The sequence below is a fragment of the Lynx canadensis genome, chromosome D4, assembly GCF_007474595.2.
Source record: "Lynx canadensis isolate LIC74 chromosome D4, mLynCan4.pri.v2, whole genome shotgun sequence".
In the NCBI taxonomy this organism is placed as follows: Eukaryota; Metazoa; Chordata; class Mammalia; order Carnivora; family Felidae; genus Lynx; species Lynx canadensis.
The window spans coordinates 69,785,182-69,811,900 of NC_044315.2; the positions used below are offsets into that span (position 1 = coordinate 69,785,182).

General features: G+C 42.4%; 1 protein-coding gene across 1 annotated transcript; it reads right to left on the reverse strand.

Moving 5' to 3' along the window:
- Positions 1 to 2,047: 2,047 nt before the first annotated feature.
- FRRS1L (ferric chelate reductase 1 like) lies at positions 2,048 to 26,220 on the reverse strand. Its single transcript, XM_030292836.2, has 5 exons — positions 25,968 to 26,220; positions 14,824 to 14,908; positions 12,637 to 12,775; positions 10,057 to 10,303; positions 2,048 to 6,357 (listed from the first exon to the last, which is right to left on the reverse strand). Exons 1-5 carry the CDS (start codon positions 26,203 to 26,205, stop codon positions 6,185 to 6,187), a joined length of 882 nt encoding a protein of 293 aa, XP_030148696.2. The 5' UTR covers positions 26,206 to 26,220; the 3' UTR covers positions 2,048 to 6,184.
- Between the last annotated feature and the right edge of the window lie 499 nt (positions 26,221 to 26,719).

Sequence of the window (26,719 nt, forward strand, 5' to 3'; positions counted from 1 at the left end):
CAGGAACTGGCACATAAGAATCCCCAATAAGTGTTGAAGGAACGAATGAACAAGTGGTCAAGGCTTCTTGACCTCCCAGATTCAGGTGACTTTGACATCCACTCCACTTCTGCTGTCTGTTCTTGCAGCTTATCCCCTGGCCCTTGCCCCTGGCACTGAGCCCTAAGGAAATCCCAAGTCAAACATCAGCCAGGAGCAGGTCTGACAGATGAACTATCCACTGAGTATCCTGCAAAATAAATACCACAGGGAACACTTAGAATACCAAGAAATAACGAAATACTGTACCGTATTTGTTTTCTTGGGGGGTGAAGATCAGCCTATAGTGCAGAATGTGGTAATGCCTAATTCTTTCTTAAAGTGACATTCCCTGAGCTTCTCAATCGAGCCCCCATAGCACTGACCACTCAGCTACTACTTTCTGCAATTCCCATACCTCCATAAGGATTCAGGAGACTCTACTACTAAACTCTAACTATTCCTAACATATAATACGATTTAGCTCCCAGTAAGACCTGTAACTGAAATTCTGAGAGCTAGTTTTGTGCTACAACGGATTAATACTGTATACCTGAAATGGGGTCATAGGCCTCCATTTACTATTTGATAAAGGTATTAAGCTGAAGCTATGAACACAATTTTGTTCTGCACACTGTTTCTCTAGAAGGACTTTTACCTGACTACTGCCACAGGACTTTACTCTTTGTCAGACAAGACAGGCTGCCAATCTTCTCCAAGGTCTACGAATTCAGGAAGACTTTACTAATGGAAAGCATGTAAAACAAACCACAGAAAACCAAAACAGACCACAGCAAAGCAATACGGAATTACAAACTAACTTTAATTACATCAACAGGAAGAATTTCAAACCATGTTGAGAATTTATAGTTTAAAGTTTAAATCTGGCTAATGTATCCTAACTGTGACATAATTCTCAAAGATGAAAGTATTTGAGATGGAAAATGGACAGAATAATCATTTAGGTAGCATCTAGGAATATTGCTACAATTACTTTACATAAATAGAAATCCATGTCTTTATTAGTAAGGTTTCACGTCTTGGAGTAAAAATTCACATAGGACAGGCTTATAAATATACATAAATCTCAAAATCAATAACAATTGAACATTAGGTACACAATTATTATAAAACAAATATAACCCATCGGTGTCTATTTAAAGGCATAGTTTTTTACAAAATAGTATTTGTAGACAGTCTCAAAAAAGTATATGAATACTCCTGGAGCCAGACTATTCCAGCATGTCAGCATGTCTGTGGGAATAAGGCAAGTGGGGAAGCTGCACTCACTCTTCCAGATGGCAGCACATCGTATGCGATGAAACGGTAACTACTCCAGTGACCCGGGTGAATGCCACAACACCCGCCACACCCCATGACCCTAGGGAATCGCTTACCCTCCAGAAGAACGGACCTTAACAGCTATTTTCCTAATGGCAAATATCCTGGGGGGGCGGGGGGAGGGAGAACTGAAAACAATCCAGCATCAGTGTATTTTACGTGAAAAATCTCAAAGAGCCTGAGGAATCACTTCAATTTTCAGTCTCCAGACATACTTAAAATCACATTAGCATAGCCTCTACTTTGTGACAAGGAACTTCTACTCAAGTCGTTTGTTAAGTATAAAAACAAAGAAGTCCAACTTGAAACTAAATACCTGAATAGGGAATCTAAATACAAATCAGGTACAGGCTGTATCAACATGCCATTTACTCTGTTAACATTAGCTTTAGTTTCTTAACTAAACGTATAGAAAAGTCAAACTCGGGGCGCCTGGGTGGCGCAGTCGGTTAGGCGTCCGACTTCAGCCAGGTCACGATCTCGCGGTCCGTGAGTTCGAGCCCCGCGTCGGGCTCTGGGCTGATGGCTCGGAGCCTGGAGCCTGTTTCCGATTCTGTGTCTCCCTCTCTCTCTGCCCCTCCCCTGTTCATGCTCTGTCTCTCTCTGTCCCAAAAATGAATAAATGTTGAAAAAAAAAAAATTTAAAAAAAATAAAAATAAAAAAAAAAAAAAAAAGAAAAGCCAAACTCAACAATGATACGTTATATATTTTTAACAATTCATAGAATGTTGAGTGGTGGAGGCAAGGCTTAAAAAAAGGAATCCTTTCTACAAACTAAATTCCTATAAACTAAAGGGTAGTTTTGCCTGCAATCTGCACAATGTTTTTTATCTCTTGGGTTTTACAGTGTTCAAGAGATCAGAAATAGGAACAATCCTGACAAAGACCTTCACATGGGTATGGCATGTAAATATAGAGATTTATGTATATCTTATCATGTATGTACAAATATATATACAAACACACTGAGATTAATCCAGCTGTTCACTAAACATAACCAATTCTGTTTAGAGAACAAGGATATACACTTATATACAATTATATACAGCAAAGTATACACATCTCAGCATCTGGCCTAGTGCAGGGGCTCCCGAACATTTTTCCATTAGGATACACAAAGGAGAGGCTATAGTCATGTGTGTAAAACTCTCCCCTGGGTGTAACAGATTTAGATAACCCTTGAAAAGAAATCTACAGGGAAATAAATTATTCTTAAACACTGTAATCCCCACCATGAAGAGCAATTCAACAGTAAAAGTCATTCATGATTTCCACAGCTCAGAGTATTTAAAACTGCTGCTCACTCGGTTCTGAATTTACTGCAACAGAGCTGAGGAGCGGAAACGGAGACTGCAAAGCCTAAAATCTTTACCATCTGGCCCTTTACAGAAAAAGTATGCAGACCCCAGGCTAGAGCCAAGAAGGACACACAACCTCAGGGGTAACATCTTGGAAACACAAAATCCAGAATATAGGTGGTAAACTTAATTACAGAAGTTGTAGGAAAAACTATCTGGGATGAAAAATCTATCCCGAGTGGTCCCAACTTTCCGATTTCCTTAACAACAAAAGCCAGCTTAAGATCATTAAATATGGCTCCTGCATTTTGTTTTTGAAATCATGGTTATAAATTCAGCTTTGAGACTACAGTGGCACAATAAAAGGGCACTGGGTTCCAAACAAGAAGACCTGAGGTTTTAGGTAAATCACTTCTAAAAATTAACTAAGACAAATACATTCTTCCAGTATTGTCCAATCTATACATTAAAAAAAAAAAAAAACTATTAAAAGCACTAAAATGACTGATAAAACAAAGACTAAATGTTTTTAAGAAGGAAGTTGAAATAAACCATACCCCTTTCCCCAAATAGAACTATAAAAGTCCTCCTGTTTATTGTGAATCAGTAAAGAGAGGAAAAAGCACCTACCTAATTTGAGTGTGGAGAGTGGGTTCCATTTAATAAATGTGTAGGATAATGTGGGGTAATCCACATTAAGTGCTTAGAACAGCACTAAATACATTTAGCTGTTATTATTCTCTTCAGGAATTTTATAAAAAAAACTGGTTAGGCATCTCCCCTGTGACAAGTAGTATGCTGGAAAATGGGAATATAGAGATAAAATAGACATTTATTTTTGTAATAGGTAAGAATAAGTGAAACTGAAGTCTACAGAATTTTAATTTCAGTGTGCCTATAATGATTCTGTGAAATGACAGTGCAATGCCATTCCGCATCCCTGGTCTGTGAATTCTTATTTGTGAACAACCATTATTGTTAAAAATATCCACTAAGTTTCGCTGTAGGATAAAATAGCATGGCTAGTAACCATCTTCCTATTTGTGTTTCAGAAGTTCAGTGTTCACTAAAGAAATGGTTTATGGTTTGGTCACAAGTGGGAGCATACAAAAATGTTGGCTGGCCAGTTTGGCACTATATACGAAATATAAGCCTCTGAACCAACCAAACTTGGCACAGAAGTACAGTCATTTACTTATTCTGTTGAACAATGGTTGCTGAATGCCTACTGTGTAGCAGTGCCTGTTACAATGATGAGGAACAAGAAATGGTCCCTGCATCAGGGAGCTAGCAAGGGAGGGTGAGCAAGAGTTTGAAGTGCAATGAGTAATACGATGGGGAAGGCCAGTGTGCTGTGGGAGCACACAGCGGGGACCAAAACCTATCTAGTCCAGGGGAGTGGAGGAAGAACAATTGAAGCCGTGACCTGAAACATAAGTAGGAGTTCAGCAAGCACAGAAGTGTAAGATGTCTGGGCACAGGCAACACCATGAGAGGTGAGTGAGAGCAAAAGATGATTTTGGAGGTAATCAAAATGGTTTGCAAAAAAAAGAAAAAAAGAAAAAAATGGTTTGCATTGTACCCTGGTGGCAGTAAGAAGTCAGAGAACGTTCTAAGCACAAATATGCAAAACTGGTCATCAAAGTAAAATAATTTGTGGAAAAATTAGCTTGACTTGAAATGTAAGCAGAAGGAAAATCCGTTAATTTATTCATTCCCTGCCTGCTACAGAGGCTAGCCTGTCTCTCTTTAGTCTCAATCTATTTATAGCCGAAATACTATATACAAGAGCATGAAGTATAAAAATATTTGCCTTCTTATATACAAGGTGGGTGCCTGCCTACTCCGTATCCTTACTACTAAACAACAGCTACAACTTAAAAGGTGTGCACAGGCCATCCTCAGCTGGAAGCAAGCAGAGGGCTTAGTTCTGTCCGAGGCAATCACAGTGAGGTGGAGCCACAGACTTGAACGACATGACCTGAGTTTGAAGCCTACACCCAACTCTTTCGCTCACTAAATGTCATTTAATCTCTCTACATCTGCAAGAGGATTATTTCTCTTACATTCCTCGGATGCACCTGGTAAACCATGTCACAGAATCTCGATGTTTTCCTTTTTTTTTTTGTAGTTCCAGAATTCGAAAGCTCTCTCCCCAGGTGGACTTTCACCCTGATGTGAATTCCAAGGATGGCATTAGAAATCACAGTCTCCAGTCTTGTTTAATCACAAAATCCACAAAGTTGGAGCCAGCTCTAAAGCAACAAGGGGCGGGGATGCAAACCAGAGGACTCCAAAATTCTACAATGCAAATCCATCAGCAATTAACTATATCCATAGACTCTTTTCCTCTGAATGGGCTGTTAGCAGAGACGTTTGGAACAAAGGAACATTTGGGTTCCTCTGAAAAAACAGAATGCATTAAGTCTAGGAATTATTATAAATTACGCTGACTGCTGGTCCAATTTACAAGTCTGAATACTTTGAATGGATAACTCCAGATGAATTCACTTTAGGGGTCATTTCCCATTTTCTAATCAAAGAAAAATGTCATCTTAAAAAGTTTCTACTCCAAATCTCCACAATCTTCAAAAATGTTGATTTATTTTCAAAATGCCTTACATTTTTATTAAGATGCTTTGCCTATTATAATACGTATTTAATCATACACCCAGTGGATGTCAACTCTTGACAATACAATTAGCTGTAACCACAGATGAATACCTTAATTTATAAAATACAGTGATAGAAGAGTCCAAATTCTAATCACTAAGAATGCCCATATTTTTCTTTTATCATTAATATAGTTGTACATCTTCAGGTACACTCACAGTTCCTTTTCTAACCTTTCCAAACAGCAATAAAAATATTTTCTTGTAACTACTCCCTGATTGAGAAGAAATTGCAAGTAAGTACGAACCATTTTCTTATCATTGTAACCTTTCCCTTTCTCCCCATCAGCTGTATAAATATCCAAACACATTTATGGAAATTTGAAACTTCTTCTGCCCAAAAGGCTGGTCGTGAACCAGGACCATCCAGTGAAGTTCTCTTTAGTAATGCTTCAGGTAACTCTATTGAGCTGTAGTCGGAAGAGTAAAGGTTGTTTGCAGACCCTGTGCCTAGCTCTTTCTCTACCTTGTTATGTGTTATCTGACCAAGTAGCCAAGGCCACATGGCATGGGTGTCACCAAAAAGGCAGCTTTCTTCAACTTCAAATCTCATTCAATACGCTGGCACTAATAAGTTTCATCAAGCCAACTCAGAGATGGTATGAAAGCTGAAATAAGAAAACACATTTGAAAGTGCTTAGAAAAATTTTAAGTAACTACTTTCCAAAAGTATGGGATCAATATTAAACAATCTTCTTTGATTAGAAAAGAAGCTTGCTCTTTCCTCCAAAAAGCTGAAATCATAGAAGTCTTTTTTTAAATAATAAAAACTAAAATTATACTGCATACTCTTTAGAAATATATTATACTAAAGACTTTCTAATCCATTTAATATGTTGGCTTTGCAGCTGTGGTTAAGGAGTTCCCATCAACAGGTAGAAGGTCAGGGCAACAATGAGAAGCAAACAAAATGGAGAAGAGAAGGTTTGATAGGCAGCCGATGGCATAAAAATGTCTTCATACTTGTAAATACTGACAACACGCTCTGAAGTCGGTGGTGAGTCTATATCATGTCGGGTGATAGAGCCTTTAGGAAAGAAAGCAAAAGGAAGGGGGTAGTCAAAAAAAGCGCACAGATTTAAAATGATGTATGCAAACAACAGAAAAACTAGACAAGTCTTTCTCATTGAATACATAAGCGGGGATTATAAAGATCTGGAACCAGGTATTAGAATTATCATCAGAATTCTCCATAATGTTTGTACATACACAGAAATGGAAAGAACATAAAAAGTAGCTAAATTTACCCCAAAAGGCTGGCTTTCATGAATCCACACCCCCCTACCAGAACAATACCATTGATCTATTGCACCCCACTTTGTTGCTTCTTAGCACTGTATGAATGCCTACTTACAAGGTGTCTGATGAGTTTTATCTTACTAATACCAAATGAAAAACCGTATTTTGATTTTAAGCAGCAAGAGCTACTATTTGTTCCCTCAAACAGATCTTTTATATAATGGATCATCAACAACTCCTGATCATGTCATACTTGCTTACAGATGGAAGTCTCTTTCATTGTCTGTGGTACAGGAAGTGGTGGCCTGCCCGGGCCAGACCAGAGAGTGTGCGGTGTGCTATGTGTGCATCTGTATGTCTGACAGGCAGAGTGAGGTGGAATAGTAGAGAAAGCAGGAGGATTCAGATACTAAACAAGTGTTTGGACTGGAGACTTTTTTTTTTTTTTAATCTGGTGAGACATGTAAAGAGAGGAAGGCTGTGTGTATGGGATGCTTAATAAGCTGAAATTGATTCAAAGTGCCTGACCTCCTGAATAAGTCACATGGACCTTGGGTTAAGGAGACTACAGGCATGTGAGTTCAATACAAAGGTCTCCTTAGAAATAGGGCTCAGAGGGGCACCTGGGTGGCTCAGTCGGTTAAGTGTCCAACTTCAGCTCAGGTCACGATCTCACGGTCCGTCAGTTTGAGCCCCGCGTCGGGCTGTGGGCTGATGGCTCAGATCCTGGAGACTGCTTCCGATTCTGTGCCTCCCTCTCTCTCTGCCCCTCCCCCATTCATGCTCTGTCTCTCTCTGTCTCAAAAATAAATAAAAACATTAAAAAAAAATTAAAAAAAAAAGAAATAGGGCTCAGAGTGTTTTTTATTTTTTATTTTTTTTAACGTTTATTTATTTTTGAGACAGAGAGAGACAGAGCATGAATGGGGGAGGGTCAGAGAAAGAGGGAGACACAGAATCTGAAACAGGCTCCAGGCTCAGAGCGGTCAGCACAGAGCCCGACGCGGGGCTCAAAGCCCGACGCGGGGCTCAAACTCACGGACCGCGAGATTGTGACCTGAGCTGAAGTCGGAGGCTTAACCGACTGAGCCACCCAAGCGCCCCAGAGTGAGTGTTTTTTAAAGTCCCATCTGGCAGGGAAGCCCAACAAATTTGACACATTAATTGCCTGCTCCAGGGTCCGTGCTGGCTCCTGTCAACACAAATTCAAACTCCTCAGATTGGCATAGAGATTTTTCATTTTTTCTTTTTCAACGTTTATTTATTTTTGGGACAGAGAGAGACAGAGCATGAACGGGGGAGGGGCAGAGAGAGAGGGAGACACAGAATCGGAAGCAGGCTCCAGGCTCCGAGCCATCAGCCCAGAGCCTGACGTGGGGCTCGAACTCACGGACCGCGAGATCGTGACCTGGCTGAAGTCGGACGCTTAACCGACTGCGCCACCCAGGCGCCCCTCATTTTTTCTTAATAAAAAAATTTTTTTAATGTTTATTTTTGAGAGAGTGTGGGTGGGGGAGGGGACAGGGAGAGAGGTAGACAGAGAACCCAAAGCTGGCTCCTCGCTGTCAGCACAAAGCCCGATGTGGGGCTCAAACCCACTCACCATAAGATCACGACCTGAGCTGGAATTGGACACTTAACTGACAGAGCCACCCAGGCACCCTGGGAAATTTTTCTTTCAGCAGATCCCATCACCTCTCCCACCTAACCTACCTCCCTCATTGGTCACATATGATGGGCTCCAAGGTTTAACCATGCACCTCCAGATCAGGCTTCTCTTGAGGGAAACCTAATCCTATATCCCCTTCAAGCCTTAGCTTACAGTGTATCCCCTCTGAGAGACTTTAAGAGAGTGTATAAGATATGATCAATAGAGAGTAATTTAATTCACAGAAGGTGCTCCAGAAACAGGAAAAGCACAAGCCCATATATGGGGTAGGAATATGTCTGTTCTGTTTGAGGACAGAGACAAGAACAATTGTCCTGAGAGGGCTAATCAGGCAACGTGGGATCAGACTTGAGGAGGGCTTAGAATGTTAGGCTATTATTCCATTTACGCCAGATGATGACTTTCCAAAGTACAGCACTTTCCAACTTGTAAAGGAGTTTCAAATACTTGTTTTCACTTAATGCTTACAATGATCCTATGAGGTTGGTATTATCATCATCCCCATTTTAGATACAAAGAAATTGGAGTTCAGAATTTAGATAAAGGCTGGGTACAGCTACCAAGAGGGAGAACCCACACTCAAATCTAAAGTTTTAGTTTTCAAATGCTATCATTTTAATGAGTTCATTTCTCCAAGCTAAGATATAATTTATTTCCGTGAGTACTGAAAGTTCTCAAGGATATAACTGCAGACCTATTGTTGGTATCATGGGAAATAAGCAAACGGGGAAGGTGTCACAAATCTGCAGGCATCCAAATGATTTCCCAATTAGAAACAGGCAAAAAAAAGGTATAAACTCTCCAGACTAATCAATGGAAACAACTCGAAGAAGAAGATTAGGCAACAGAGAGTTGACAAGCACACAGTACAGAAAGATGCAATTAATTGCTAGGAGCCAGAATGAGTTCTCCTACAAGCACCATGAACAACTAACTCACTTTCGTTTTTAGGCCGTTAGGCTTGACCAGCCAGGAGGAAGGCTGAAGACACCATGCAACGTGATTTTGGCAGCCTCCAAAAGGTCTCATGATATCCTTGGGTCTTTGTGGGGGATCTGTTGAAGAGCCTTGCCACCCAGAGTGAGGTCATCAATGGACCAGCATCCACTGAGAAGTTTGTTAGAAACACAGAATCTTGGGTCCCACTCCGGACCTACTGAAACTGCATTTTAATGATAGAGCCAGGCAATTCCTGTACATATTAAAATCTGAGGAGCAATGGGCTAAATTACAGGATAATTTGGTGGGTTTGTGACCACCAGAACAGTCATAAAGTGAACACTAATGAGACGCTTGGTGTCAATCTCTAGAAAAGTCTCAAGATGTCCTTTCCTGTTCAATATTTTTTACATTTAGAACATAGGAGCCAAGAGTACTCACTGACTTTGGAGTCAGACAGACCTAGGACTGAATTTTAGTTCCTCCATTAATTAGTTGTATAGCCTTGAGCAAGTTCCTTAATCTCTCCAAAATGAGGATGATGATATCTATACCTTTCAAGGATGTGGTGAGGAGTAAATGAGAATGTTGTGAGAATCTAATACAGCACATACCCCCACATATAGCAGATATATGATCTGTTCCATTAAGCACACAGCTCATCATAAATTACCTTGTACTGTGCTAGCTACATATGTGTATTAGTTGTCCATTTGTATGTCTGTGTATTTAAGTCCATTACAACTTCCTGAAGGCAGGATCATATCTCCTTTTTCTGTTGTATCATCCAAAGGGCTTATCACTCTCTTGCCCAAAAAATAATGAACACAAGCAAAGCAGTGTCTGGTGTTTAAACAGGATGCCGAAGTGTGAGCTTACCCTGAATGGCTGGACCCCAAGCAAACAGATAATACCAACTCAAATGCAGATCGACAATTGTTTCATCTCTGGGAACGTTCACAGGGCGTTTAAATCTGCAGGTGACCCGATTGTTTTCAAAGACTCCTTCTTCATCTCTGGCAGGGTTTCTCTGAATCTCTTTTGCCCACTGGCCTACATTATAGAAGTGCTGTATGCGGACCCTGCCATTGTCATCATGGACACAGGCCATGACGTCATCACCACCCTAACATGAAAAACAATGGGGGAAGAAGTCAAAGGTGTGTCTTTCACAAACTTTTCTGCTAGAAGGAAATTTCACTCAGATATATCCATTTCATTACCTCTGTAATTTGAAATCCCGCCCAAAAAAACCTATTTTTTTTATTAAAAAAGCTTTAACCAAGTGAGTGAAGTTAGCATTACAATAACTGACATCAAATGCCTCATTATGTGATGTTCAAAGAATACATCTCCAGCTATTTAGTATTCCTGCTGACAACACAAAAGTAACCTAATCATGAGGAAACAATCAAACAAACCCAAACTGAGACTTCTACAAAAAATGATTACAAAAACTATTACAAAAATAATCTTCACAAGGACCGACGTCATGAAAGACCAAAAAAGAGAAAAAAAAAGGCTACGAATTGATTGCGAAATAAAGAAATGCATGACAACTAATAGTGTTCGTAGACAGAATTCTAAGTCATAAAATAAAACTTTCTATAAAGGATAGTATTGCGACAATGGACAACACTGGAAAATGGGCTGTATATTTGATAATACTATCATATTAGTGTTTAACTTCCTGAATTTAATAAATAGATTTAATCTCCAAAGTTTCCAGAAAATAATAAAAATAACAGCAAGTACCAGCAGCAACAGCAGGGCAGTGAGATAAAGCATGTGTGGAAAAGTGACATCATTTGTTAAAAAAAAAAAAAGAAAAAGAAAAAAGTTTTGGAAGTAGACAGTGGTGATGGTTGTATACTGTGAATATAATTGATGCCACTGAAGTGTACATTTTACGATGGCTCAAAATGGCAGACTTTATGTTATGTACATTTCACCACAATAAAAAAGTTATTTGGTGAATCTGGGTGAAGCAAATGTGTTGCACTATCCTTACAGATTGTCTGTACATTTAAAGTTTTAAAAAACAGGTCCAAAAAATGGGTGGCTCAGTCAGTAGAGCATGAGACTATTAATCTCAGTGTTGTGAGTCTGAGCCCCATATAGGATGTAGAAATTACTTAAAAATAAAATCTTTAGCGGCACCTGGGTGGCTCAGTTGGTTGAGCGTCCGACTCTTAATTTTGGCTCAGGTCGTGATCCCAGGGTTGTGGGACTGAGCCCCATGTTGGGCTCTGCGTTGACCATGCAGCCTGCTTAGGATTCTCTCTTTCTCTCGTTCTGTCCCTCCCCCGTTCTCTCCCTCTCTCCCTCTCTTAAATAAACACTAAAACACACACACACACACACACACACACACACACACACACACACACACCAAATCTGAGCACTTCTCACCACTCCCACTGCTCTAACCCTGTCTGAGCTGGCCTTCTCTCATTGCAGGAGCCTCACAACAGGTCAGGTGAAGAGAATAAGGTGGCTCCTATTGATAGAACAGCAGCATGTGCAGAGGTACAGAGGCCCAAGAAAGTCTGGCTGTTGGAAAGCACCCTGGCACAGTGAAATGGCAAATGATAGTGCTACAGAGGAAGGAGGGGAAAAACACAGCAGAGGCACAGAGAGAAGCACAGGTAAGAGACAGACAGCTGCCTGGGATCCTAATGCCCTGCCTGTTCCTGGTCCTGGCTTCTGGTCTTTCTCAGGTCCAGATGTGTTCTTGCCCATGTGTACTATGGAGGAATGAATTGTTAGACTCAATTATTCAATCCCCAGTACTAGTATTACATACCCACACTTTCAAGGGGTCTCTTGGTAAGAGAAGTGAACTCCCCTGTCCCTTCATTCTGGGCTTCACAGTGTGACTTACTCTGGGCATTGAAATGTTAGCAGATGTGATGTAAGCAGAGGTTGGAAGTAAGTTTGGATGGATCATGCCTTTCTGCCTCTGCCAAGAAAACAGCATGCCTTGGTAGCTGCTGATTCCAGAATGATTAGAGAAAACCTGAATCCAACCCACGGACAGGAGCCAAGCCCAGCTGAGCCCTAGCCAAATCACACACATGTGAATGAGAAATAATGCTTATAAACGGTGTAGTTTTGGAGACGCTTCTTGCAATATTATTGCCGTAACAACTAATAAATGCGGGTACCACAAGATACCCTGTATTCTCATAACCAACCCTTTCTTTTGTTTGAGCCAGCTTGAAATTTTTTTTAACTTTCAATCAGAGAGCCATAACTAATACAGTCATTATTATGCTTTGATCGATTTATTTGCTTTGCTTTGAAAAAGGAAATCAAAGGCTAGAAATTCACTTCTCACATTTAACAGTGGCATGGGAACCTAGAGAAACAAAACCATGCCCATTCTCTAGAATCTAAAGTAGCACAGCAAACTGAAGGAAAAAAAAAAATCACCTTTTATCATGATTCGCGTCTTACCATTTTCTTGTCTGAAGAGAATCCAACTGCTACCCAACCATCTGTGTCAGCGCTCAGTTCAAATTCCACATCAGCCCCTATCATCCGGTAGCTAAGGAAGTAGTCACAAGTCTCTGCATTACAGCCCGGTTTGCCATATCTATAGGACATATCAAAACATATCACTACTTCTTCAGCTACTTATTCATAAATACATTAAGAAGTCATCAATGTATCAGGCACACCTCAGCAAGATTATCAGATAAATTAGATCTTTGCTACCAGGAATCTCAAAACCAGTTTCACTCAGGAGAGAACACAGAGAGGATCTAACTGCTCCTTTTTATCCACATACATCCTGAGGGACCAGAGATGGGAAGGGGCTTCCACAGTGAGTCAGTAGGGCCTCCACTCCCAGCCAGTATTCTCCACATTATATTAGAGCTTCTCAGAGACTAGTTATTACTGAATTATTTCCGAATCCCTTCCAGAGGAAAAAAAAATCTGAGTTAATAAACTGTCTTTGTTAATTAAATGTATGCCAGTTCTTCTTTACTTACAAATTCCCATACAACTAAACTAACAAAAATTTACAAATGAAATATAAGTTAAACTACAGAACCAGGAACATTCAAATTCCCAGCATCCGTGTGATAGATAATGCAGTGTTACTGAAGGTGGATTTTGCTTACCTGCATAGGGGTATATTTGACTATACTGTGCAGGGTCTCTTGGTTGAACATGCTCTTACCACTACCACTAAACACAATTCCACTAAACACAATTCCACATTCCTCCACTTTTATCTATTTGAACCGCTGCAAAACCCTTATACGTACAATACACCAAATGGATACCTCATCTGGTATTCACTGAGCACAAATACATCAATATTTATAAAATCTGCGCTCTGTCAGGCTACCTGATGCTAACACAATTACAAATTTAGGCACTAGAGTATAGGGCAGTATAAACTGGTTATCCAGATAGTCAGATTATGCAGACATTAATCTTTTTAAGGAGCACTATTGAAATGGAAACGCAGACGTGTGGACCCTTTAAGAATCTGAAAGCCCTAGTTGAGGAACATCATTTTTACACCATTTTCACAATAGCAGAAAACTAGCAACGGGTGAGACCACAGAAGCTCAGGTGGGAGGCATGTGAAGAAACAGGGCACAAGGCTGTCAAGTGCTGACTGAGGAGGCAGGGAACACGCCACAAGGCTGGCAGGTACCCTGAGTAGGTGGGAAGAGATGTAAGTTTCAAGACCACATGGAATGGGCTGAAAATGCTGAACGGGGGTAAGGAAAGCTAAAGGAGAAATGAATGTGCCAGAAAACAAGTCACCCTGAAGCCAGCAGGTACTGAAATTCCTTCCCTCCTCAAAAATGTCACCCATCACTAGGCTTAATATTGCTGGCCATGTTCCTCAATAATAGTATTATTTGGATTCTTAAAAATTCCTTAGAAATACCTTTGTAATCCAAAGAAAACTCAAAACCCCTTTATTCAATTTTTTCTCCTTGAGCACTGAAGAAAAGAAAAGAAAAAAAAAAAATTCAGAACTTCCAGTGCAGTGGCCATCACAACCTTTACTCAAGGACAATTTATCCTAGGAAATAACAAATTCAAAGAGGAGGAGGCTTTTCCAACAACGTGGAGCTGTCTGGATGGGAGGTTCATTGTCTGTATTGGTGTTTGCCAGCTCCAATCATGTCTTGATAGAACACTACTAATAATCACAGAGGGACTCACTAAACCTAAGATAACCAGCTATAATCATCAGTGTTTAATGACTATTTAGTATCACCCAGATATTCCTAAGTCATGAGTCTTTACTTGAAAAGGAACTGGAGGTCTTAGATGTCTATCATTGTCTGTCCCGCTCACAGCCTAATAAGACATAGCCTGTGCCACGATTCTTTTTCATACAGCCAACTGGTTAGGAGTCGATACCTGGGCCAATGGCAGTATGGTCATAAGTGAAAAGCCAGGTCAGAGCGTTCCAGTGCCAAGTAGCATTCTAGAGTTTACGGCGTCTAAGACCGAAAACTGGGGTGCCCACCAGAAACAGGCCACATCCCTGCTGAAGCTGTGAGGGGGTGCAGGCCCTGATTAGAATAAACTGTATGCAATTTAAATACTACCTTGAGAAGTAAATCAGTGTCTTAGCCTTAAAGATATCCAACTCGCAGATCTACCAACCTAAAGCATCCCTTAGTTTTTCCACAGTCATCCACTTTGATTTTGGCAAATGGATCCACGGGAGGAGCAGTAGGGAAAGGGTAACCTAGACGGTGAGAATAAACAATGGTTAGAAAATCCAGTGACAGCTTTTCCAAGGAGACATTTTTCTTTTTAATATATTGACTATTTTCTATCACACGTGTCGAGAAAGGCTTCAGGTCTCAGAAAAGGGCTTTGTTTAAGCCTAATCACCCTCTTCATGATGGTAGCGTGCACAGTACACATCTTTGAGACAGTCTTGCATGTTAACTGAGAATATGTGGCCTTTCCCTCATTTTACAGGCAAGGAACCTGAGTCAGGGGGTGGCATAATTCCATATAACCACTGGCTCATCACAGTCTCTGGGAGTGTGAAAATCAGTTTTCACGCAGCACATGTGCTCGAAGAGAAAAAAAAAATCAACAATGAAATATATATTTGATGGTACAGGTTTTCCTTTCCATTTATATCTATACACAATAGCAGGATTTTCCCCTTTCTCTGAACTTCCATTCCTCATTAAGCTGTATAGGACATTTTCATATCTCACTAAATTCTTCAAACAACACCGTTTCTAACAGCTGAGTATCTTTCTTGCAAGATGACTTAACATCATAATGCATTCAACCACACACTGAAGGGCAGCCCTACATTACGCTTCCAGTCTGTGACAGCAAGATTTTTCTCCTCGGCTGTTAACTCCAGGCACACAGGAACCATGTGTGATTCATCTTGTGTTCTCTGTCCAGCATAGTGCTTGGCATTGGATGGTGACCACATGATTGTCAAATGAATAAATAAAATCATCCACAGACATTAAGAAATGTAAATAAATATAAACTTGAGGCTTTGTTTACTTTGTTCCATCAGGTTATGCCTTATTAAAAAAGCCACCAGGACGCCTGGGTGGCTCAGTTGGTTAAGCATACGACTTTGGCACAGGTCATGATCTCATGGTTTGCGAGTTCAAGCCCCCTGTCGGGCTCTGTGCTGACAGCTCAGAGCCCGGATCCTGCTTCAGATTCTGTGTCTCCCTCTCTCTCTGCCCCTTGCACTGTCTGTCTGTCTCTCTCTCTCTCTCTCTCTCAAAAATAAACATTAAAAAATAAATAAAAATAAAATTAAAAAGCCTCCAGGCCACACTTTCTTGGCACACATCTGTACACCATGGACAGTTCATTTCTACTACCCTAGATCTTGACCACATGCTAAAATACAGCCCTAGCTTTTTGCCATCTTTAAGCAATTGAGCCAAATGCATCAGTTTTTCCACTTTTATGCTTATTTTATGCTCAGTCCTAAATCTATTTTGGTACTATAGACTGAGACCTGCCTTAGATGAGGTGGTTTTTTTTTTCTCTTAACATTTTATTGAGCAACCGCTTAATGCTACAAACTATGTTAAGCATCTGCATATATGTTCTTATTTCTCACTACAATGCTGAGGTTATTTTTTTCTCAGAATACAATACAATGACTACTTACATTTTAAAAATTCTATAGGTAACCGGGACGCCTGGGTGCTCAGTCAGTTAAGCAACTGACTCTTGATTTTGGTTCAGGTCACGATCTCACGTTTGTGAGACAGAACTCTGTGCTGGGCATGGAAGCTGCTTAGGATTCTCTTTCTCCCTCTCTTTCTGCCCTTTCCCTGCTTGCACACACACTCTCCTTCTCTCTCAAAAAAAGTACTAATAAAAAATAAAAATTCTATAAGTAACTGAAAAAGACAATCTCTTATAATGCTGCTTCTCAGTTTCTCTATATTTTTTTTCCTACTTCCTAGCATCTAGAATAATACACTGGCATTATTTCCAGCTCAATAAATGCCAATTATTATTACTATTGGATTATTATTAAGTTTTGTAAAATACACAGAACCAATACTATTGGGTAAGATCATCTCTAGAAGAATGGGTTTCTTAGTTCTAAATAAGAGCAAGTTTTCAAACAAAACTCACTTATAAATGTACCAAACTACTTTATTACTGTTGGCAAAATGGCTTCTCAGGGCTTTTCTAGCACTAATTTCCTATTATCGTATATGCTTCTAAAACTTGAAATGAGAACTTCTTTTGTCAAATGCATTTGGGCACATTTTTCTCTTGTTTTGTAAGATGTTGTATAATAATTTGGTTTTTGTCCCTGGTCCCTGGGAAGAGAGGGCTCTAAATCTTTGGGATTCCCTAGCAGGACTGTCTTTGCTATTCATGAGCCCCTTGGGATCACATGATTGGGGTTGGTTACCAGAGGGACCAATCAGGTGATTCGAGGTTTGGGTCTGTAAGACAGCCCCATCCCCAGGGAGGGGTGGGAGGTTGGAGACTGTGTTCAATTATGTAGCCAGTGACTAAATAAATCATGCCTATGTAATAAGACCCCAGTAGAAACCCTGGACACTGAAACTCAGTGCCACTTCCTGGTGGGTGAACAAACTAATATTCAGGAGAGTGACAAGGCCTGATTTCGAAAGAGGGCACAGAAACTGCATTTGGGAGACTCCCAGACTTCACCCTGTGTGTCTTCACCAGCTGTTCCTGAACTGTACCCTTCAGTGTAAGTATAGCACTTTCCTGAACTCTGTGAAACATTCCAGTGAGTTACAGAACCTGAGGGGGTTTGTGGGTGGCCAGCTGATCTAACGTGAGAGCAGTCTTGTTATGGAGCACCCCATTTATTTTTTTTTATTTTTTTTTATTTATTTTTTTTTTTCAACGTTTATTTATTTTTGGGACAGAGGGAGGCAGAGCATGAACGGGGGAGGGGCAGAGAGAGAGGGAGACACAGAATCGGAAACAGGCTCCAGGCTCTGAACCATCAGCCCAGAGCCCGACGCGGGGCTTGAACTCACGGACCGCGAGATCGTGACCTGGCTGAAGTCGGACGCTTAACCGACTGCGCCACCCAGGCGCCCCAGGAGCACCCCATTTAAACTGTGTACTCACGCTGGGTTATCTGCACCAGAAATTAATTTCACTAGATTAATTAGTTGGGGTTGGCAGAGCAATATTAAGCACAGCAATATTACAATTTTTTCCTTGAATTTAAATAATCTAGTTGGCATAAAATAAGTTTGGACTGTGTGCCAGTATTTAAGCTTTGGTCTCTGAGCTACAACCCAGCCTTCTATAGCCAACTCTATGATGGGCTGAGTACTCTGCAAACCACATTTCTCCTTTGCCAGCTGGCTAGACTCTGTCAAAAGGAAACACTGGAGGGAGCCTGGGAGGTAGGAGGAAGAAAGAAGACCATTCCTTCCAGTTGACTTGTTGTCCACTACACAAGTCCTCAGTGATTCTACTTCGTCATTGTGGTGACAGATGGTTTCACCTTTTCCAGCTTCTTTCTGGACTCCCATAACCAGCCTCATCATGCCTTCAAAGGAACCATCAGCAGCTGTGCAGAAAGCCCCATTCTCAGAGGCTGGGCTGCATTTCTGGGGATGGTCTCTTGTCTGAGCTTCTAGATTCTTACAGTCTCAAGCCTTTCTCTTTGCCCCCACCCCTCCCACCACCCCAGGCCCAGGGCTGGTGGCTGCTTCCTGCAGTTACTGTCTCTGTGCTCCTTTTTGCTTCTCCAGTCCCCCAATACCTACTTAGATAATTCCCAGGCTGGGCATCCTGTTAAAAAAAAAAAAAAAAAAAAAGGCTTAAATATGGTTTCTGTCTTTCTTTCTGATTGGATCCTGATAGAGACTAAATGGATTAATCCTTGAATACCAACACAATGTATCTGTAAAGACTGTACCTTATTAGCTGTTATAATCTTGATAACTAGCTAGATAATAGTGTTGTTCAATAGGACATTTTACATGCACTGTACAATTTTACTGGAAAATCATTTTGACTGTAGAATTTTAAGCACATAAGTACACCAAATTAAACTGATGGTATTTCTTTGTTTATGGAACATTCTTATCAGTCTATGCAAAGCCCATCTTAATATTTTCCCTAATCCATTCCTAACACCATTTTCCTCCCCATCTTAGACACTTGGTGTAGTGTATTTCATGTATATCCTTCAGCAAAGGCTGGAGGTTTTCACAAAATGAGAACGCTGACATACATATCTTTAAAAAGCATTATTTTACTTGATAAATTGAAAGCACACATTAGTAATAATGGGTACCCGCCAACATGGAGTTGGGGGGTAAGCTTCTCATCTCTTCATAGGGGATGGGCATGCCTGCCCAGGGTAAGGTCCTGCCTTGTTGCATAAATTCTTTCATATTCCCAACGACACCATCCTGAAAGTCTTGCATGATTACATTATAAATTAATCTCTAAAGTGCCTTCAGCTGAACCTGGATCTAAAGTTGAGGTTCCAGGGCCAATTTTTCACTATGCCAACAGCGCTGTCCTGCCATGCTGTCCACAGCTGCACTGCACTGACCATTCCATGGCCATGCACAAGGTCTGGAAGCCCCCAAGCAGAGCAGACTATCAAGGGCCCACCCAAACTACTAACCACTGTCCACATGTTTATTTTTACATATGTGTTCTCTGGAAAAATAGATAGCTTGTATATGCTTTTAACCCGCATAAATGACACTGTGTGTTAAACCTCATTCTGTTTATTATTTCCCTTTGGAAGTCCATCCCTATATGTCAATGTGAGACCTGTTATCACTCCTGACTGAGTAGCATTCCATGATGTACATATAATGGCATTTTCTGAAATAACCTCCAAAGTTTAGACACTGAAATTGCCTTCAGTGTTTGCTTTGTCAAATAATGAAGGAGACAAACTTTCTTACATGTGTTTCTTGTAGACATACGCAAGAGGTTTTTGTTTTGTTTTAATAAACCATGGAGAGCAATGATTGGGTCCCACCTGTAATTCCACAAAGCTCAATGAGATGAGTATTCAGACTGGGAGCACCAGTTTACAATCCCATCCATAATGCACAAGGTCCCTGTTTCCTCACACCTTTGCCTGTACCTGATGCCATCCAACATTCTCAGGATTTTAATCTGTATTTTCCTAAGTACTAATGGGGTTAAATGTTTCCTCATATCTGTATCAGCTACTTGGGTTTCCTCCTCTATGATGTGTATATGTGAAAATATCTTTGCCTTTTTTTTTTAACCTTGGTTTTCAGTCTTTCTTGTGGACTTTGTGTGTATTCCAGATTACCAGTTTGCTGTTTTCACATGCATTTCTTTCCTTCTCGTCTGTCACCAATCTTACTTTTTTTCTCTGACAGTCTTCCTTGGGCCAAAATCTTTAAATTTGATGTAGTTGAGGAAATAATTTTTCTTCTTTTGATTTGTGCTTTTAGAGTCTTGTCTAAGACATTAGCCTCCATTCTAAGGATAGGAAGAGATTTATTTCCCCACACGATTATTTATTGACTTTGTGGTACTGCCTTTCACATTTAGACCTGACCCATTTGGAATTTATTTTTTTATACGATGTGAGGTAAGAAAACAGTTTTATTTTTCTCCCTACATTGAATCAATTTTTCTCAACACCATTTATTAAATAATTCATCTTTCCCCTAGCAACTTATGATGACACCTTTAATAATTTACTGGTTCTCATATGAACATAGGTCTATTTCTGGACTTTCTGCTTTGTTTTTAGATTATCTGACTGTTCCTGAGCCAGGACCACACTATATGAATTACTAGGCTTTGTAACGTATCTCAGCAATTCACAGAACTTGATTCTTCCATGTAAAGGATAGATCATAATTTGCCAATTTCTCTCCCCAAATACTGCTGGGCTCTTGTCTGGAATTGCATTAAATGGATAGGTGAATAGGGGGAGAACTGACATCTTTATAATACCAAGTTACTCCTTACAAGATCATGGTATATTTCCCATTTATTCCTATCCTTTATATATCTTAATAGGTCAAAAGTTTTCTCTACACAGGACCAGGGCATTCTTTGTTAGGCAAAATTTGACATTATACAGATTTTTGTTGCTATTTTAAATAATATCTTGTTTTCTTTGACACTTTCTAGCTTATTGTTGCTAAAGAAGAGAGCCTTTGGTTTACATAGGCTGATCTTGTTTATGGTGACCTCATTGCATTCTCTTGATTTATAGATGTTTGTTCTTTCTGATTTTCTATGTAAATACTCATATCAAGAGAGAGAAAACATATATTCACACAAAAACCTGTACACAGATGTTCATGGCAGCATGATTCATAATAGCCAAAAATGGGAAATAACCCAGATATGTATCAATTGATGAATATTTGTGGTTTCCATTCTTGTCTAATTCAGAGACACTGTCTGTTTCTTTTCTGCAATCCCTTGAGCCTGTTTTGCCATACTCCACTGGGTGGTTAATGGCTTCTGGTTTGCTATTTATTGCTTCTAATTGACTGCTTGGCTCACAGCCTCAGGTATTAATTTAGTACTTGATTCCTTGAAGTTTTAACCAGAAGCTGTCTGTTCAAGTCTGAGAACTACTGCACCAGCCTCTTTCTCTTTCTGAACTGCCTGAATCATCATTTCTGCTTATCAGCGTCATAATGAAGTAAAAACGTCAAGGGACTTTATATAATGTAAAATATGTAAAGCTCCACACACATGAGGACACCCATTTAGCAAAGCCTTCATCGTGGCACTCCACCATGCAGGAACCTTCAGTTCCCAACTATTCCATCGATCCCAAGCCCCTTTCCTCAGGTTTGCCCACAAAAATACCTCATTCAGCCTGTCCCACTCTATTTCATAGTGCAGGTCAACAGGGACCCTCTGCTTCACCAACAGGCTGTGGACACCCTGCACCACCTTATCCATAAAGTCAATCAAGAAACCTACCTAGTTCTCTGCTACTTTCTAGCTGTGTGAGTTAACTAACATATTTAAATTTTCTGTGGGTCACTTTCCTTAACTCTGAAGTGGGGCTAATAGTAGCGTCTAAGTCAGAGGGTTGCTGTAAGATTTAAAGTTAACATGGAGGGGCACCTGGGTGGCTCAGTCGGTTCAGCGTCCGACTTCAGCTCAGGTCATGATCTCACGGTTCATGAGTTCAAGCCCTGCATCAGGCTCTGTGCTGACAGCTCAGAGCCTGGAGCCTGCTTCCGATTCTGTGTCTCCCTCTCTCTGTCCCTCTCCCCCTCACGCTCTGTCTCTTTCTCTCAAAAATAAATAAACGGTAAAAAAATTTTTTTAAGTTAATATGGATAAGGGAGTTAAGGCAATACCTGGCACACAGTAAGCACTTATTAAAAGTTAGCTCCAATTAGTGTTATTACCAGACTACATTAATGGAGGATATATAGTTAGATCAGATGTAGATTATTTACCTTTAGAGAACATCCAGATTGGTAGGGTGATGAGCAAAGGATCCACACACAATACATGGTACAGGTAGGAATAATATAGGCAGATGAAGGAATTTGTGCCCTTTTCCCCGATCTCTGTCCTCTCTATTGTCTTACTAGCTCTTACCAAGTAGGAAAAACTGTGGTCAGAATTCAATGGTCAGAAACTCATTGATTGGGCCACATTTTACAAGTGGTCACATCACTATGCCTTAAAGATAAGCAACCATGCATATGTTTCCTCTTTTCCTTCCAAGGCAGGGAATGGCCCCAAGGGCAAGCCAGCTACCACTATTCATATGGCTGGCAGTAAGACTTCAGGACCTGCAGATCTTTCTGGCAACGAGACGAGAGCAGGAGGCTTTACTTGGGACTTAACGCTAAGCTAACAACACCCAACTAAGTTTTTTCAGAGAACCCTCAGAATAGGATTTTTGTCCATAATCATGAGGTGATCTGTTTTACATTCTGTTGTTCTGCACATATAGATTCTGCCTTAAGAACCTCAAGAGGAAAGGGTATGAGTGGTAGAATTCAAGCACCAAGGCCCTATCGAAACTCCTGATCACAGAGAATAAAAAGGGTCAATGGTGGGGTTAGATTGTATGATACGAGAGAATATCCTCACTCGGTGGCAGAGGGTGGGAGAAGGAGAAAATCATGGAAGGCTCCCTGAAAGAGGTGGCAGTGGAAGAGTTAGGAATGTAAGGATTAGTTGTATAGGCTAAGACCATGGGAATCCCTATGAATTCTGAGAACTAGCATAATAAAACCAAAACAAATTAAATTTTAAAAAATGAACAGTTAGGAGGCAATTAAAGATCCCAAATCAGCCAGTTTTCAGCCTCTGGCTTTGGGGGTCTTGGACTATCTGGACACTGGAGAAATGGTTTCTAGACAAGGTTTCAGTGACTCCTCCATCCCCATGATTCTAATTGCCTTTTTCTGATATCACACTACCAGGTCATGTTTTCATTGAAAACTCAGTTAGTTGGCTACTTTGAACCAGAGAAGAGAGTACCCTGCAGAGAGGAAACAGGAACCCCTATCACTAGATTTGTACTGATAGGAAGAGTAGTTTAAAGGCACTATTTCAAGCTCTTCACTTGTCACTTCCTTCAAAATCAATCAGCAACCCCCCACCACCCCACTTCCTTCTCCACTGAATTCATCCCAGGAAAATTCACCTCTCATTTCCTGAATCCATCAACTATTTTGCACCTTCATGCTATGGGGCCCCACGACAGCATAGGACACTGCTTCCTGACATCTTCTTTCCCTTCGCTTTCTGGGTTAGGACATCCACCTGGAACATTTCCTGCTTCTGCTTCTCCCTCTCAGGCAGTCCCCAAAGGCAATGTCACTGGTTATTTCGAGGGATCTTGAGAAAGCCTGTATTCAGGACCCATAGGGCTAAAACCGAGGCCCAGAGATTTCTGGTGGAGGTGCTGCCCCTGAGAGGCTCAGCCCACAAATGTCCCCACTAGCACCCGCGCCAGATGGCTGTAGGACTGCATCCGAAGATGCGCGAGACTACTGGAGAGAGAAGAAGACAGTAAAAGCCCAGGGTGAGCAAAGGGGAGGAGTAAGAGATGGCTGTAAAATGAAACTGGGCCAAACAGAAAACTCCAGATAAAGGAGTTGAAGCTTCATCTAATGAGCAGGTTGGAACCATCATGGATTTCTGGGGGTTAGAGCCAAGCTTCAGACTGTATGTGCAGAATGGGTGACAAAGGGAAGCAGACAAAGTAGGGATGTCTACACACATCGCATGCCCTCCTGCCCCTGCGGGGTCACCTCACCTAAAAGCCCTTCCTTTTCTGTCTCACCAAAGTCTTTCGTGCGTCCTAGCTCAACTCTAGAAAATCTTCCTTGTGGCCTTAGCTGCCTGATGTCCATGTTCATAAACCGTCTGGACTCTACAGTTTCATTCCCTCTGTATATACAAACTGACATACATTGTCTGCCCCTGCTCTCCTCCATTTGTGCCCAGTGAGAATATGAGCTCTCATGTGCCATGTGTGAGTCACCTGGCAGTGTGCTGGGCTGACTACCAACAGAATAAATATGTATTAGATGCTTTCAGAAACAGATGGGCTTTGAAATGTTTATTCTTTTCCAGAGTGATAGATGCTGCTTCCGCTTGCCATCCTCCCACTGCCCCTCTCTCTCCTTCCCCGCCCCCCCCCCTCGGCCATATGGCTGCCCAGGTAGAAGACTACATTTCCCAGCCTCTCTTGCAGCTAGGTCATGTAATTACGTTCTTGCCGAAGGAACGAAGGAACGTGAGCAGCAGTCATCTGTGCAAGCAGCCTGAAAGGTAACTGCTTGTCCCGAACCTCCTCTCTTTCTCCTTTCCTCAAGCTTGAACGAGGACATGTAAGAAACCCAACTTCTACCACACCGGTGAGGACAAAGCTTTGCTGGAAGGTGGAACAAGATGGAAGGGGTGTAGGTTGCTGAATGTCTTTATGGAACAGAGCTGTCCCACCTGCCCAGACCAGTCAGACTCATGTGAGGAAAAAAACAAAGTATCTTACTTAAGCCACTATATGTAGGTGTCTCTGTTTTAGCACCTGAACCTCTACCCAACTATTTCCCCAAATCCATTCTTTCCATTTTGATACAGTAATTCCACTTTTTTAACTGGGCATCTTACTTCTCAGCTAAAAGGCCACCTTTCCCAGCCTCCTTTGAATTTGCATGTGACCACATGACTAAACTGTGGCCAATGAAGGTAATCAGTGACCTTCTTCCCACTGCCTAGAAAGTGAATGTAATGGCTGGAGATCAAGCAGCCATTTGGGACCATGAAGTTACATGCTAAGAATCGTGAAGAAACAGAAGACCAGGATCCAGTGTCTCTGATGAGCACAGAGCTTCCGATACCAGCCCAGACCAGCTACTTCTAGATTTCTTCACATGACAGAGAAACTTCTATCTTATTGAAGCTATTAGTGAGTGCTTGTTGTATGCAGCTGAACCGAATCCTACATAGCAAACATACCCAGCATCATATCAGTTGCAGGGACATTTCAACCCCAATTTTATTCTTGCATATCCCTCTTAGCAGAAGAAAAGGAAAATCACTACTTTCTAAATTGCAGCAGTTAAGAGGCCAGTTTCTATTTCTTCTGCACAGAATCAGCTTGGCTTTTGTGTTCACTGAAGCAACACCACAGGGAGGTCTCTGGCTGACAAACCCCCTAGTCTCTGGGCCCAGCAGCCCCCAACAATGGTGGCTCACACTAGGGGACCCTAACGTGTGTGGTAACAGAAAAGAACTGGGACGAAAGTGGGGAAGGAGCTATGCCCCAGCTCTGATGGCAGGGCAGTGAGCAGGAACAGAACGCCGGTAGGTTGGGGCCCTAGTCACCGCAAATTTAGGTCAATACAAATAGGGAGAAAATAAGGCATCACTTTAAACTGTGATTTCTGCTCCCCACCAGCTTCCCTGCTCTCACACACCCCAGGCCAGATGGCGGCCTCCTCCCCTACCACCCGTTACCCCAACCTCGGACAGAGAAAGTGGAGGCCACCCGCTGAGAACTGGGGAGCCTAGGCTCAGCCCCACCGCTCCGCAGCCTCGCAGACCTCTGCTGACCACCTCCCTCTCCTGGCCTGTAAAGCAGGAGGCGGGTGGAAGGGGCTGACGGCTCTTCGTGTGCCTCCTGCAGGCCGGCGGGGGTCTGAGTAGTGCACTCCCCACCCCGGTCCCCGCGGTCCCAGAGCTGCCTCCATTCGCATCCTTACCAAATCGCCCCTCCGGTCCCGTTCCCGCCGCCCCCTCGGTCCCCCACCCCCACCCCGCGTCTCCCAGCCGAAGCCCCTCACCCTCCTCGGACAGGTAGCGCAGGTCGTAGAACTCCCCGGCGAAGGTGCCGTAGGAGGAGTCGTGGCGCGGCACCGCCTCGTCTGCACCGGCGTCCCCCCGCGCTCGGCCCCGGGGTCCCCGGCCCCCAGGGCCCGCGCCGTCGTCCGCGGGGCTGGCGGCGCAGGTGGCGGGCCCGGCCAGCAGCAGCAAGACCAGCGGCACCCAGGCCCCTGGGCGCTGCCGGGGCGGCTGTGCCATCGCTGCGCACGGATCCCGAAGCCAGGCCGCTCCGGCCGCAGCGGGGGCGCCGCGGGCGCCGGGCCGGGACTGCGCAGCCGCTGCCGCCGCCAGCACGCGCCCGCCCCCGCCCGCATCCCGCGCAGCAGCGCGGCCGCGCTCCCCGCCAGCCTCCTCGCGCCCCGCTCCTGGCTCTGCGCATCCTCCAGCGGGCGCGAAGCCTTGGTCCTGCCTCCTAGCATCTCCTCCCGGCTCGGACCCTCTCCTAGCAGCTTGTCTTCCTCCGCCCTTTATGCCAGTCTCCCCATCTCCCCTTCCTCCCTCCACGAATCCCCAACCCCCGCCACACACACAGATTTGGCCCTTCTAGACCCTTGCTTCTGTGCGGTCCGCGGGTGTGCAGCATGGGCATCCCAGAAAGCTCGCTAGCATCACCAATCCCAAGCCTCACCGCAGAATCATGAGTCAGGATGTGCGTTTTACCAAGATCCCCAGAGAGCTCAGTGCACATCCAAATTTTAGAAGTGCTCTCCGG

What these genes read in the sequence shown, in the direction of transcription:
- FRRS1L (XM_030292836.2), bottom strand. Translation starts at nt 26,205, where the DNA reads ATGGCACAGCCGCCCCGGCAGCGCCCAGGGGCCTGGGTGCCGCTGGTC. An exon ending in TCTCTTCAGACAAGAAAATG is followed by an intron (nt 10,304 to 12,636) that starts GTAAGACGCGAA and finishes TTTTCATGTTAG; the next exon opens with GGTGGTGATGACGTCATGGC. An exon ending in TTGGGGTCCAGCCATTCAGG is followed by an intron (nt 6,358 to 10,056) that starts GTAAGCTCACAC and finishes TCTTTCCTAAAG; the next exon opens with GCTCTATCACCCGACATGAT.